Consider the following 15,305-nt stretch of genomic DNA (forward strand, 5'->3'; position numbering starts at 1 on the left):
ATTTGGACCGATTCCCACCAGGTGACCATGCAAACACATCCAGGTTATCCTGCAAAAATTTGATTAGCTCCGCTTTCCTCTTGCTGCAGAGGTTTTTCCCGAGTTTGACCGTCCGTGAAGGATTTTGTGGATCGATGTTTACTTCCTCGAGCTCCTCAATAGCCTGGAGCTCAGACTTATCCTTGCCTATTCGGGGGTCAATATCCTCACTTAGGATGATACCTTCCCCCTCGGCGCTCTGAGGTTTTTCAATCTCAGGATTAGTCAAAGGTTCCTGAGATTCCTCTCCTCCACCTTGGATGGCCATCGTTAGCTGCCCGGGTTTCGATTTTCACTTCATGGAAATGCTGTAGCATTCCCTGGCAGCAAGCTGATCGCCACGGACCGTGCATATCCCCGTGGAAGAAGGGAATTTCAGCGCGAGGTGGCGAACGGAGGTGATGGCCTCAAAAGCTATGAGTGTGGGTCGACCCAAAATAGCATTGTACGCAGTGGGGCAGTTGATGACCGCGAACTCGAGGAGTTTGGAGACTATCCGAGGTCCCTCTCCTAAGGTGATCACCAGCTCGATCGTCCCTATAGCTGCTGATCCTTCCCCCAAAAAACCATACAGCATCATGGAGGTCGCCTTCAGCTCGGCGACAGTCAAACCCATCTTCTCCAGCGTGGACCGGAATAGAAGGTTTACTGAGCTCCCATTATCGATCAGCACTCTCCTAACCCTCCGATTAGCGAGCTGCACTGCTATGACCAAGGGGTCGTTATGAGGGAACTGAACGTGGTTGGCATCTTCTTCAGTAAAAATGATTGGTTGCCTCTCCAATCGTTTCTGCTTTGGCAGACGCTGCTCTGGGACGAACTCTACCCCATTATGCGCCTTGAGTTCGTTTACGTACCTCTTCTGGGCACCCCTGCTCGCGCCAGCTAAATGCGGACCTCCCGAGATTGTGGATATCTCTCCTCCTATCACTGGAGGAAGGACGTCTTGATCTACCCGAGACCCGGGCTGACCGACCGGGACTTCCGGAGCAGGTCGGCCTGTCGGAGCCCTGTTCCACGCGTACTGAGCCAAGGGGCCGGCTCTGATGAGATTTTTGATCTCATCTTTCAAATGCCTACAATCATCGGTATTGTGGCCAACGTCGTTGTGGAAACGGCAAAACGTGGAGGTGTCTCTCTTCCCCTTCTGGTGCTTTAACGGCTCTGGCTTCTTCCAGGGGAGGCGAGCAGAGTTCGCTAGGAAGATGTTCTCCCTAGAGTGGGTGAGCTCTGTATAAGTCGCATAAACCGGCTTAAATTTGTCTACGGACTTATTCTTCTTTGGGCCGTGCTGGTTGCCCTCGTCGTTCCCCTTTCTTTTGCCTCCACTGAACTGGTTATCCTGTGTAACGTTCTGGGTCACTGTCACGACCTCTGCTCCCACTCCAGCGGGCTGCTCAGGGACCTGGCTGGTTCCTGCAGCTAAGGCTTGGGCCTCCTCCAAGTTGATCCACCCTTGGGCCCTATTTAGGAACTCGTTCACTTAGCTGACTCCCTTCCTTTGTATTTCGTTCCAGAGTCCCCCTCTGACGAGGATTCCGGTCCTCAAAGCCATGAGCTTGGAGCTGTCATCTGCGTCTCTGGCCCGAGCAGCGACGTTCGCGAACCTGCTCAGGTATGCCTTCAAAGGCTCGTCGGGTTGTTACCTCACGTTAGCCAGGGAGTCGGCCTTGACGCGGGTAGCCTGGGAGGATCAAAATGCCCTTTTGAAGTCAGCAGAGAAAGTTTTCCAGGAACTGCTTGATTGTTTCTTGCTTTCTTTGAACCACTGTCTGGCTGGCCCGGTCAGTGTGGAGGGAAATATCAGACATCTCAGCTCAGGGCCAATGTTGTGGGCCATCATCAGGGTATTGAACATCCCCAGATGATCTGACGGATCTCCGTCTCCGTCGAATTTGGACAGGTGCGGCATACGAAAACCAGGTGGGTATGCTGTTGCTGCTATGCTGGGGGCAAAGAGCTCAAGCTCGTCCCCCAAATCATATTCGTCTTTCTCTTTCTCTGACAGGAGATTCCTCATTAGCTCCTCCATCTGAGCCAGGCACTCAAGGGTTTTGTCCTGATTTCCTTGGTTATTCCGGGGCTGCTCGACAGCTCCGGATCCATTGTATACGTTTGGTGGGTTATTGCCCCTCCTATCTTGAGATAGGTTATTTGGGGCATTCTCGCCGTTACGTACCTCGGACAGGTCTCCCCCTGAGCGAGCATGGCTGCCACCTCCTACTGGTTCCCCCCTATGAGAGTTAAGGCGATCCCGCAGGTCGCTCCTCTGGGTGGCTTGAGGACTTTGCGCCGAGCTTAAGCGTTGACGCAGGTCTCCGTCAGAAAGGTCACTTCGGCGACTACTGGTCCAGTAGCTCCCATTAAAGAAGCTCGAAGTCTGCCTTTGTGGGTGAGGATCCGGGCTCCCTCTAGGCGCCCTACTACATCGGGAAAGTCCTGCAGATGGCAGGTTTCTCTTGCTGCTTCCATAAGCTGGAATATCTTGGATAGGCCGAGGAGGAGACGGATATCTTATTGGTGACGGAGGATGCCTGACCGGAGATGCAATCCTGGTTCCGTCAGGGCGGATCAAGTTAGGTGGGGGCCTTTCGGCCCTGCCAACCTGCGGGCCCCGCGCCTGGCAATCTGGATGAGGCGCAGGATGGCTGGTGGGGACGGGCTGGTGCTGTGAGCCTTCCCCGGATCTCCTTCTAGAATTCCCTCGAGCCCTCCTGGGCGCGCTCGAGGCTGGCTGTGAGCTGGGAGTTGAAGTTCGGACCGAGCGGCTATACTGTTGTTCGGCTCTAGGTATTTCTTCGAAGTTTGCCTCTCGACGGTGCGATGAGGGAATAGAGTTGGATGTAGGAGGTCTGTCCGAGTGGCTAGGCTTGGAAAGATTACCCCGGCGAGACTTACGAGTCTCGCCTTGCCTATTTCCGACGTTAGCGTCGGTTGTAAGAGGGGGTAGTCGGGCCAACACCTCCTTAATCTGCTGACTAGCTTTCGCTAGTTGGCTCCTCAGCTGAGCGTTCTCCATTTCTACCGCAGTGTAAAAATCTGGGTTTGGATTAGGTGGCCGAAGCGCCGAACTTCCAGTGTCATCCTGGCCTACCGGCTGCTTGCCCCGCCGCTGCTGGACCTCAGGATTTTGCTCACCGGAGATGGCGGCATGATGAGCCTCCTGTCCATCATGTTGTTCTGCCTCGTTACCGTGTCTTGATCGAGTGGTCACCATAGTTGGATATCTGCGATAGCACCAATCTAACTAGCTCTCAATGAAAGCACCAAACTGTTGACGCGGTTCTTTGCCAACAGGTAATTAAGAGAATAAGAGGATGAGATTAGTGCTTAACAATGAACCGAAATAGATGAATGATCTTTTGAAGGACTGGTGACACAATTATGTTTTTAGGTGGTTCAATGGTTAAAATCCTTCTACTCCACCAGCCGATATTATTGCTATATCCTGGTATTCTTTACAGGGTATTTCCTTACATCATAGAATCCAACCCCTCCAACTCTCAGGGTCTCCATATTTATGGAGAGGGCACCTGAGAATTGGTAAAGGGGGGTCATCCCGTGACCCTCTTACCTATCATGTCACTTCTGTGACATTCATGATTAATTCCTAAAACCTGACAAATGAAGTGTGGTCTAATCAATAGGTAAGGGGGGTATTTGGCCGCACGGCCCAACCCAGTCGTGGGCGCCTGAATACACACGTTCATGATGCGTGTCCGAGAAGTCAGGGGATATATCAGACACGTGATATCTGATATATGCACGTTTACCTTGCGTGGTTGACTTTATAAAAGGTCATAGTTTCCAACTCCAGCTAGTACCACGAGCTGGATGCCCCCTCGACCTGCGGCCTTCACAGTCCTGACTCGGTCCTTAAGTAATCTTGGCGAACCTTTGGATACCCCGAGCTAACGAGGTAGGACTTGACGACAGCAGCTCCGATCATGGGGGATCCACATGGCTGATATAAATAGGCCATATCTCATCTCGCTAATAGCCCGTTGGAAAATTAGGGCATACAGGATCGATCAGGTGGCTTACAAGCTCGCTTTGCCACCATCGTTGTCTGGAGTCCATGATGTATTCCATGTTTCTATGCTCCGGAAGTACGTCTCATATGTGACTCACATGTTGAGGTATGAAGACTTGGAATTGCAGTCAGACCTAGCGTATGAAGAGCAACCGGTTCAGATCTTGGATCGGAAAGATAAAGTATTACAGAATAAAATGATTCCTCTTGTTAAAGTGTTGTGGAGGAATATTAAGGTCGAGGAAGCGACTTGAGAGCTTGAGACAGCGATGCGGGATCAATATCCCGAGTTATTCAAGTAAATTTCAAGGACGAAATTTTCATTAAGAGGGGATAGTTGTAACAACCCAAATTTACTAATAAGGCTTAAGGACCTTGATTAGTGTGCCGGGAGGGCATAATTGGAATATATGTGATTTAATAATTAAAAAATATGTTATATGACTATTTAAATATCTGAGATGCATGACTATGTGTATTAGTAAGCATGTAGGCCCTAATTAGGTTAGAAGGGCATAATCATAATTTTGGTCCGTTGAGGGCATAACTGTATTTTAATGTGATAAATTGTTGAGACCACATTATTATGTGGATATATTTGTAATCTATGATTCGAGACGATCCTAGTGAGTGGTTTAGTGAAAATGTCACGGCAGGAATTTATACCCGGCTCGGGGCGAGCCTGGGGTATTTCTGGGAATTTGGAGGATATATATATATTAGGGTTAATTTTGATATTGAGGAACGTAATTGGTGATTAGTTAAGTGTCAGGAAGTAATAGGTAAATATTAGAGACACTTGAGGAAATTAGCGGGAATTAGGTGCAATGACCAAAATGCCCCTAGGTGGATTAAAAGACTTGGAATTAAAGGGGAGGGTATTGTGGTCATTTGACTTATAAAGGATAGGTATAACTGAGGCTTTGCACTTAGTGGAACTTGTAAAAAGAAATAGAAGTCCGAAGGAAAGAAAAAGAAGGGAAAGAAAGGGGAAGGGAAAAGAAGGGCATTTCCAAGGTCAGTTTGGGACCTCTTCATCATTTTCATTTGGGGGTTTGAGGCTAGAATCAAAGGAGCTTAAGGCTGAGATTGTGAGCTTGAGGTCTTGATCAGATTGGGGAAATCTAGCTGGGGTTATTCATTAGTTGAGGTAAGACTTCGAGGTTTTCTTCAGTCTCTGGTTTTCATGTTGAACTAAGATGTCTAAGCTAAATTTGATGGGAATTCTAGGGAATTCAAGCTAAGGTTTTGAGGAAGAGTAAGCCAAGGAGGTGTAGAGGATAACCTAAGGTCGAATCCCCATTGAAGGTATGAAATTCTAGCTCTAAATTATGAGGTTTTGGTTGTTTTGCTGAAGTTCTGAGTTTGAGGTTCAACCATGGTGAATTTTGAGATTAGGAGTGCATGTGTTAAAGTTTTATGTGGTTGGGATGCTTGGGATGAGTTAGACATGTTAGTAAGCTTGTTTTTAAGTTTGGTTGAAGTTTGGAAAAGTTTTGGTAAGGTTTGGCTCGGGAAAATCTCAGGAAGGAAAAATGCAGGGTTGCTGATTCTGTGACTAGCGCTACCCTTTGGGCACTGTAGCGCTAGACCATGTTGTCTGGGGGCTTTTGGGATCTGTTTGTAGCGCTGTAGCGCCCTCCAAAGAGCGCTGTAGTGCTACCCTATTCCCAGAAAAGAGTTTTTGAGTTAATTTCAAGGGTTTTCGCCTGGGGGTTCGGGGTTCGATTCCACCACCCCGTTTGGTGGAATTTGGGCTTCTCAAGTGCTCGGGATTGGTCCCCAGGTTAGGTTTTGGACTTGAGGTTTGGTGATGATTCTGACCTATGGTTATGACTAGGTGTGCACTAGGGCTCAAGAGGGATCGTGCTCAAGGATCAAGGTGAACGAAGCTAGCGAATTTAAAGAGTAAGAAAACTGCACCCGATTATATGTTTGCGATGGAACTAAGTGCTCCCGATATCTGTATAATGTCAAAGATGGTATTATGTCATAGGACATGTGATAAATGGCCTAAGGGTGCCGTATACAATATTTGCGCACAGGGCGCGGCTTGGCCACTGGTAGCCGAGGACAGCTTAATATTCACTGAGCTCGGTTTAAGCGAGCCAGAGTCGGTGGGATAAACAGAGGGTGCGGCCTAAGGGCGCTAACCCTAGTTATCATTTGTGAATTGATTATTGTTATGAAATGATATGTTTGGTATGTTGTATACTTGGTTATCATGGATGCTTAAACTGTTGAGAACATGTTTATGTGATATGAGATATTGGATTGTCTGTTGGTTGTTTATGCTCTGTTATTATGTTTTATTGCTGGGCCTTGGCTCACAGGTGCTACGTGGTGCAGGTAAAGGCAAAGGCAAGTTGGACCAATCCGGAGATGGAGAGCTGCAGGGCTGAATGTACATAGTCAGCTGTTCGCCCCCATGGTCGAGGAGTGCATCAGGACAAGAAATGCCTAGCAGCCTGTTTTGCCTTAGAGTGGCTAATTATTGTATTTAAATCTTGAATCTTTGTAAATGGTTCTAATCTCATTATTTTTTGGGATCCTGTGTAAACAGAAAAATTTTATCTGTAAGGAATGCAGTTTTTGTGACCAAAATATTTTAACCCTAGTTCCACTATAGTTTCAGTAACACGTTTTTAATTAAATGACTTGATTAGCAAGTCTAGCACTTTTATAAACACACAGTGTAACGGTCTTGGTTATCCAGGGCGTTACAGTTAGGGCAGGAGTGTCTGCTTATTTGAAAGAACATAAGAGTTCATAAATTTCAATATAGGAATGTGGAGTTCCGAGACTAGAGACATCGTACTTCTCCGAGTATTGTGGACTAGAAAGAATAAGACATTTTGGGAAAGAAAGAGGATTTTTTACTTTCGATCTGGTAGACTTTCGAGATCCAAATAAGGACTAGGCCAGGGGCCTACAGATTAGCCTTACCCTAGTATGGTTGGTGGCTCATAAGGTGATACTTGGGCCAATGTCAAGAGAAAGAGGTGTTAAGTATTACTGCTGATCGGGGTGAGGAGACCCTAGGATTTCTATGGAATTTACTATGCAAGGAAAAGCTAGTTGATTTTTTGATAAATGAGGTAAAGTCTTACAGGATAAGATTGTCACTCCTATGGGGGTGTTACAAAGAGAAAGCAAGGTAAAGGACTAGAATCTGAGGCTATAGTCAAATTTGCGGGATTAGTATCTCGAGATGTTTGAATAAATTTTGAGGATGAAATTTCAATAAGGAGGGGATAGTTGTAACGTCCCGAATTATTATTAAGGCTGAGTGCCTTGATTACTGTGCCTAGAGGGCATAGTTGAATTTATATACAAAATTAATCGAATAAATGTGTGACTACATGGCATACATGATTTATATGGTGATATGATTATATGTGCGTGTTTATGTGTATTAAATATGCATGTGGGGTCGTTCTTGTCAAAACGGGCATATTTGTAATTTTATCTCATTGAGGGTATAAATGTGATTATGTGTGTAAAATTATTGAGGCCACAATATTATGTGGATATATTTGAGATGCATGGTTCAAGATGATCCTAGGGAGCAGACTAGCGAAATAGTCACAACGGGTTCAAATGCCCGGCTCGGGGTGAGCCTAGGGGTATTTTAGGAACTTAGCATATACTTGGGATTTATCGGGTAACGAACGATTATTTGGGCATGTCAGGATTAATTGGGAATTTATAATGCTATTTGAGGATTAGCGGGAAAGGTGGTAAATGGCGGGTATGCCCTTGGGGGCATTAAGGACTAAGATTTTGTCTAGAGGCAGTTAAGTCTTTTAGGGTCAAGAGGATAGACTTACCCTTGGGATACCACATCCACTAGAAGTCTATAGAAGGAAAAAAGAGGGAAACAAGACAACTCTCTCTCTCCCTATCTTGTCAGTTTCTCTTCTTCCCCTCGGTGTGCTTGTGGGCTCTTGAGGTTTTTTTAGGAGGATGATGGGGAAATTGATGAAGCTAGGGCTAGGATTGGAGGATGCTTAGCTTAAGGCCGCAATTTGCAGTAGGGGTAAGAAATTCCTCTGTTCTTGTTGAATTTTAAGCTTGGTTTTGGTATTCTTGAGTTTTGAACTCAAGGTTTGGATTTTAGGCTTTGGTAACAAGTTGGCTTGATTTTTGCGTATTCATATGTTGTTTATAGTGTTTGGGAATGCATGAGAGGTTCAATTTTGGTTTTAGTTTATATTTGGGGTGAATTTAGATGGTTTTCGCTCGAAGAAACGCATGGGAAATGCTGGGGAATTATGGGTTTTTGGGCTCAAGCTGCGACCCTATTCTTGAGGTGCTGCAACCCAAGTGCGTGAGAAGGCCTGAGGGGTCCCTGATGTTGCCCAGGTGCCAAAGCACAGGTAGGGGCACATTGCGGCTCGTGTCTCCTAGGAGAGAGAGCCCTAGGCTCTCACTTACAGCGCACTGCGACTCTAATTGAAGAAAATAGCCAAATCAGATATTTAAGCTTGGGAACCGAAATTTAAGGGCTCGGGAAGGATAACACATTATATATGTTTTAAAGTCGGACTAAGGGCACTGGGGGCTGATAGCTAGCGTGCAAAATGCAGCCCGACCTAAGCGTGCCAAGGTCGGCTATAATACTATAGGACTCGGCCTAAGGGCATCGAGCGTGAACATTATACAATTAACAGGAGTGTTGTCGACACTTAACTATTTGTATTGATTGATGAGCATGGTGTATACATTCGATTGAGCTGGATATTAGTGTTAAGATGGTTGCTTACATCTTTTTGTTGATTGAATTTATTGATTTAAGTTTAATGTTTATATACTGTTGCTCAGTTGTACATGATGATTTAAGTTTTCTTGCTGAGTCTTGGCTCATGGGTGCTACGTGGTGCAAGTAAGGGAAAGGGGTAGCCCGACCAGCCATGAATTGGAGAGCATTAGGGGCGGTGTGTACACATGCAGCCTACTCGACCGCCACGGTCGGGATAGGCTGTGAGAAACTAGGGTTGAACCCTGTTTTGCCACTCAGGATGACTAATTTGTATTCCATTGGTCTTTTATAAGTTTGTAACTGATTTTTGGGATCCCGTATATAAACTTAATATTTTAATGAAAAATAATAGTTTTGTTGACCAAACTTTTTCATACATAACCTTGACTTGGTCTTTAATTACACATTTATGTCCAACTGACTCGCTTAGCGAGTTAAGCACTATTTTAAACACACAGTGTAACGGTCTTGGTTAACCAGGGCGTTAGAGAGAGTAACGAGAGAGAGAGAGAGAGAGAGAAAGTGTGAGAGCTTGCTAAGTGTTTCAATCTATTTCTGAGAGTTTCCACTTAGTTATGTCACCCCAAAACCCAGAAAAGACCAAACTACCCCTAGTCAAGCTTAGGTAATTTAGTGCCCTCTTGGGCAAAGTGGTCATTTACCACCACTTTTCACTAAAATATTATCTCATAATTTCCCTAATTAATTCTAATATCCCAAACACTTATCAAATAATTTTCTCATTATTCGATAATTCCCGATAATGCACTAATTCTTTAAGGAATTGAAAAGCTTGTGGGTTTCCAAGCCCACGTCAATTCCAACTAACAATACTCGTAAAGATATGCGAACCCATCCCCCCCTCCAACATCCATTTTCTTATCATCAACAATCTCCTCTTCCTCTTCATTCACCCGTAGACATTTAGGGTCCAAAATAGTCAACCCTTGTTTTTGAATTCCTTTCTCTTTACCTGCTTGTCCCAACGTTAATACATTATTCCCACGTGATCCCTTATTTTGCACCACCAATCCATGCTCATTCAAGGCAGGATACACGTTAACCTCCTGACCTTCTTTCCATAAATGCTCCATCTCCTCCATATCCATAGTTGTGTCATTAATGTTTCCATTATTGCTCACCTGATTTCTGTCTCTTCCACTATCATTCACCTTCCAACAACCCATCAGATTCTGGGAAGACGATCCCAATCGGATCCATTTTGTGCCAATGAGTTTATACTGCCTTCTTGGTGTTGCACGCATCCATACTCCATATGGCTTAGCAATTTAATCCAAAGGAAGATAAAAAAATTTATCGCAGTACTTTTCGGAATGCCCGATTATACCACAAATAAATAAAAAAGGTTGGTACATATTCATACTTAAAGGCCACCCATGACTAGTTGCTTCCCGCCATTCGAATCTTCATTCTTCTTTTTAGTGGGATATCAATGTTAACCGTTATACGAACACACAAATAATCACGCCACACCCCAATAAATTTTTTTGGATCCGACTCCACAAAAGTTCTCACTTTGTTCCCCACGTCCTTTACCACCCTTTCCGACCTGAAACCTGGTTTGATATCATGTACTTGAACCCCAAATATCAAGTTTATTCAACGAAACCAATCTCAAATTATCCCCTTCCTTCAGTCTCTCAAAAACAAGTTGCATCTTATCAAAAGTCCAAGGGCTTCTATCAATCACCCCTTTTAATATCCACTTCATGGTGGAATTGAAAAAATATATAGATTGTTTTCCAATTCTTTGACATACAAACATTTTCCTGGCCTCCACAGAGCATAGGCTGAAAATCCACCATTCTCATGGTGACGAATCTTCCCACGAGGCACCAACGGAAATCAATTCCTAACTCACCTTCCTTCACATCATCATACGTAATCCCCCCTTCCTCTTCTTCTTCCAAATAGATTCCTGCATATCGTTTCTCCAACTCCTCCAAAGCCCGACTGCCTGATGCTATTATCAGCGAACAAAATTAACTTTCTATCACAAAAAATTACCGAGAACACACCATGTCAAAAGACAGACAACTTCTAATAATACAATTATATTTTTTAACAACCATATTTTAGTTTCACTAAATAAAGAAGCAAACTAGAATAATGGATTAACTAATGTACTTCACAATAAAATTTTAATACATTTAAAAAAATAAAAAAAACAAAAATGAGTAGAGACAGGCCATCAATAGGCCACGACCCCACTACTATATCTAATTATCTTACATGTAAGGCTTTGCTTGGAATATTCTGCGGTCACCTCCAGTCCCCCGTCGCTTGCGGAGACTCCGAAACGCGTCTCCATTTGTTGTCGCTGGACCACCGACCCCACCCACATGACCTTCCTCCGCCACGTGACTCCACGAATATTCTTCCCCCCTTGTTTGCCGGCGAATATTCCATGCTGGCTTCTACGTGTCACCTCTAATATTCCCTTCTCCATTTCTAACCCTCCGATTCCCTTCCAAACTCCAAGGTACTACAATCCAACGGTCTATCCCTATTACTGACTAACACACTTGCAATAGCCTATGAAGTTCTCCTCCATTGGGTGGGCCCCATGATGTTGCTTCAGATTCGTCGCCGAGGTTCCCTCTACATGTTCGTAGAAATAAACTATGTACATAATGTCTCTAAATAAAGTCAAATCACTAAACAAATTTAAGTAGAGATTTATTTTACTTCATTTTAAAAAAAATAATTGTTTAGTTTATATTATTTTCCCTCAGGAAAACCCAACAAAGAGCATTAATGTTTCGTCAATTTTGCCTTTTTTTCACATCTAAGTGTCATGTTTTCTGGTTTTGTGTTTTTTCTTAAAAGGGAATCTCAAATGTTGTTCGGTGTGAATTACACGTCCTTATTCCTTTTAGACCTTTAGTTTTGGGGAACCTTTGAAAAGAAAAGCTGAATGCATGTCCAGAGAAGAATCTAATCCCACTTCCATTGCTTAAGAAAAGGTCTGATTGTTCCATTGGCTAGACTCTACTATAGAGTACAGCAGCCTGTGTTCTGTTCTGCTCTGTTTGGCTACCTAGAAAGTCTTTTTGGGTGCGAGAATAATGGAGAGGAGTTTTGTGTACGAAAATGGGATTGTGATGACCAGAGACCCAAAACCGAGGCTGAGATGGACGGCTGATCTCCATGATCGATTTGTAGACGCCGTTAATAAACTTGGTGGCCCTGAAAGTATGTATCCATAACTAACCATTGGTTTCTGTATTTTTTTTTCCTCCAAGAATTGAATAACTTACTAGAAGATTTTATTTGAATTGTTTTATATATTGTTCTAGTTTTTTTTCTTCATACTTTGACTAATTGAATTGTCCCTTGTATATAATGTTATTTTGCGTTTTATTTCAGAAGCAACTCCCAAAGCTGTCTTAAGGCTAATGGGATTAAAAGGTTTGACATTGTACCATTTAAAAAGCCATTTACAGGTACATGTCCTTTATTTATTTTTATTTTGTGTTCGGGAACTGGACGAACCTAGATATTTTGATTACGCGATAAATGATTTCATTTTTGTTTAAGTGAAGAAATTGTCGATTTGCAGAAGTACAGACTTGGGCAGCAGGCTCGGAGACAGAATTCAGTAGTGCACAGCAAGGAAAGTAATGGTGAGTCACCATTTTCTAATCATAACAAAGTATAATATGTTTTTTCTTTTCTTTTGAAGAGGCCAAAAAGTTGTAACTTTAATTGATTTTGCCACCCAGTGTTTTACCAATTTATTACTATTATTTACTTATAATAATTAGATATTGAAACTTTAATTGTGCTTCTTTTAGGCTGTTCATATGTACAATTTGGTAGTCATTCCTCAGTGACTACTAGCACAACTTCATCAAGAGGTGACAAAGAACAATGGTAGGCCCAACGATCATTCCTATTTTTTAGTTTTGCTGTGTCATTCTGGATAATAAGCCTAGTTCAATTATCACTGAAGTAGGATTTATAGCTACCCAGGATTTCTCACTGATGGTAATGTAAAAAGTTAAAAACATGGCAATAGTTTCAGTATATTCTCACATGAAATGAGTATAATTAGATACTTTTTACGATATTAATATGTGAAATGCAAATTTTTCTTTGCATAGTAAAGTATAATGTCGAGCATTATCAAGAAAAACTACTTTGGGAAGAGTTTAGATACACTAGTCTTTATTAAAAACCACTTACTAATTTGTAAACAAACCCGTTCCTATGAATTATTAGAATTATTTAAATTTGACCACACATGCATGGGCTTTTCATGACTACATATCAATAAGGCTCTAAGTAAAGGTTTTAGCAATTACTCTTGAATCTTAAGAAATAGAGCTTTATGTATCTCAATTGTGATCATTACAGCAGCTCAATCTTACAATTTTACCCTTCTTCTTGTTGCTTGATTATATTCGAAATTTTGTGATACTAATTGCTGTTTTCATAAAAACAGTGAAATCCCAACTACAGAAGCACTAAGGCATCAGAGTGAAGTACAAAAAAGATTAGAAGAGCAGCTTGAGGTAAATAAATATTACTAATCACTTGGCATGCAGAATTTATATACCAAATATATAAAACTAGCAAAAAAATTTGTAATAGGTATATTATTTTTGTCCAACTTAGTTGCTTACATTTTATTACTCTTTTTACCAATAGGTTCAGAAGAAACTACAGATGAGAATAGAAGCCCAAGGAAAGTACTTACAGGCCATACTAGAGAAAGCTCAAAAGAGCCTCTCACTTGACATGAACGGGCCTGGTAACATAGAGGTGGCCAAAGCCCAATTAACAGACTACAATTTGGCTCTATCAAACTTCATGGAGAGCATGAGTGAAGTGGAGCAAAAGGCAAGCATACTTGATCAAATGGGCGGGGTTTATGGAAAAGAAAATGAATCAAGTTTCAAGATTTACGAAGAGGGTAACAAAGAAGACTTTGAAGATAGTAAGCTCAAAGATACCAATACCAATACCATACATTTTGACTTAAACACCAAAAGTGGGTATGATTTTGTAGGTGCTAATGGACTTGAATTTGAACCCAAAATGCTTTTTGATGGAAGATAGTAAATTTTAATGAAAATTTTTACCCTCCATTCTATAGTTGTTGCTTATTATTATTTTTATTTTTGGCCAACTTAGTTGCTTACATTTTGTTACTCCTTGTGGTTAGATAAATTATATACGTAATATATTTTTCAATGTGAATCCAAATAACTCTCTTGTTATTGGAAAACTCCAGGTCCATTTTCCTTAGCAATTGTTTGAATAGGTCACATTAGACCATACTAATTGATTATTAATGTTACATTCAATTACTAATTTGATATTAATAGTTACTTTGCTTAGCTCATCTCAAAGACGAATCATGTATTGTTTATACGTGGCGAATTGTGTTGTATAATGAAACTGTCGACTTAAAGTGATATCTATAGGACTCCAAACATAAACTTTTTTTTATCAAAATTAAAAGATGCATGACTGAGAAAGGAGAATGGTGAACACATCGTGGTTCATCTCCCAAAACTTCAACAAACCAAAAGTCTTAGGTGGTGTTTGGTTTGGTGGAATGAAATTGTAATGGTAATGGGATGGAGTAAGAATGGTAATGAAAATTGATTATGATGTTTGGTTTGTTGTTGGAATGGACATTGAAAATAATGATAAATTGACAAAAATAACATCATTTCATTAAATCATAAATGTATTTAATACATATTATATATTTAACGTATATACTATGAAATATTTAACGTGCACCAAAATATTACACCAACTCACATGACAGTCTAATTTAACCAATCAAATTTATTTCACGTGAAACCCATTATTTTGAAAAGGAGTGACACGTTAGTTGGTGTAATATTTTGGTGTATCATTTTGATGAACATATCATTATTCAAATATTAAACATTTAATCATACTTTATAATATATTTTTAAATATTATATATTATTTAATGTATATTACATATAAAATATATATTATACATATTAATATTTAATATATTATATTATTGTATGTGTATTATTAAATAAATTAAGTATAAAATATATTAAATATATATTATATATTATTTAATATAAATTTTAATATATTAAATAATATATAATATTTTACTAATTAAATATTATATATATATTTATATATGAATGGGCGAAATTGACAAAAATGGTTGGAAAGTAGGATTACGAAGGGGGATAGAACGGAGGATTACCAAATATATAATAGTATATTAGAATTTTTTTTTTGTAATAGTAGTATGTATATATATATTTATTTATTTTATGAAACCCCAAGTCCTCCCAATGTAATATTTTTTTACCAATAGGTTCAGAAGAAACTATAGATGAGAATAGCAGCCCCAGGAAGTACTTACATGCCATACTAGAGAAAGCTCAAAAGAGCCCCTCACTTGACATGAACGGGCATGGTAACATAAAGGTGGCCATT

At 41.3% G+C, this 15,305-nt stretch overlaps 1 protein-coding gene across 1 annotated transcript; it reads left to right on the top strand.

The window, feature by feature from the left end:
• Positions 1-11,517: 11,517 nt before the first annotated feature.
• LOC133777710 (myb family transcription factor PHL11) lies at positions 11,518-14,167 on the top strand. The gene is made up of 6 exons (XM_062217418.1): positions 11,518-12,050; positions 12,225-12,301; positions 12,418-12,481; positions 12,653-12,731; positions 13,303-13,372; positions 13,509-14,167. The coding sequence occupies exons 1-6, from the start codon at positions 11,924-11,926 to the stop codon at positions 13,917-13,919; spliced, it is 828 nt and encodes a 275-aa protein (XP_062073402.1). The 5' UTR covers positions 11,518-11,923; the 3' UTR covers positions 13,920-14,167.
• Positions 14,168-15,305: the final 1,138 nt, after the last annotated feature.

This window comes from Humulus lupulus, chromosome 5, assembly GCF_963169125.1.
Source record: "Humulus lupulus chromosome 5, drHumLupu1.1, whole genome shotgun sequence".
Lineage (NCBI taxonomy): Eukaryota > Viridiplantae > Streptophyta > Magnoliopsida > Rosales > Cannabaceae > Humulus > Humulus lupulus.

What these genes read in the sequence shown, in the direction of transcription:
- LOC133777710 (XM_062217418.1), top strand. Translation starts at nt 11,924, where the DNA reads ATGGAGAGGAGTTTTGTGTACGAAAATGGGATTGTGATGACCAGAGAC. An exon ending in ATTTAAAAAGCCATTTACAG is followed by an intron (nt 12,302 to 12,417) that starts GTACATGTCCTT and finishes GTCGATTTGCAG; the next exon opens with AAGTACAGACTTGGGCAGCA. An exon ending in GCACAGCAAGGAAAGTAATG is followed by an intron (nt 12,482 to 12,652) that starts GTGAGTCACCAT and finishes TGCTTCTTTTAG; the next exon opens with GCTGTTCATATGTACAATTT.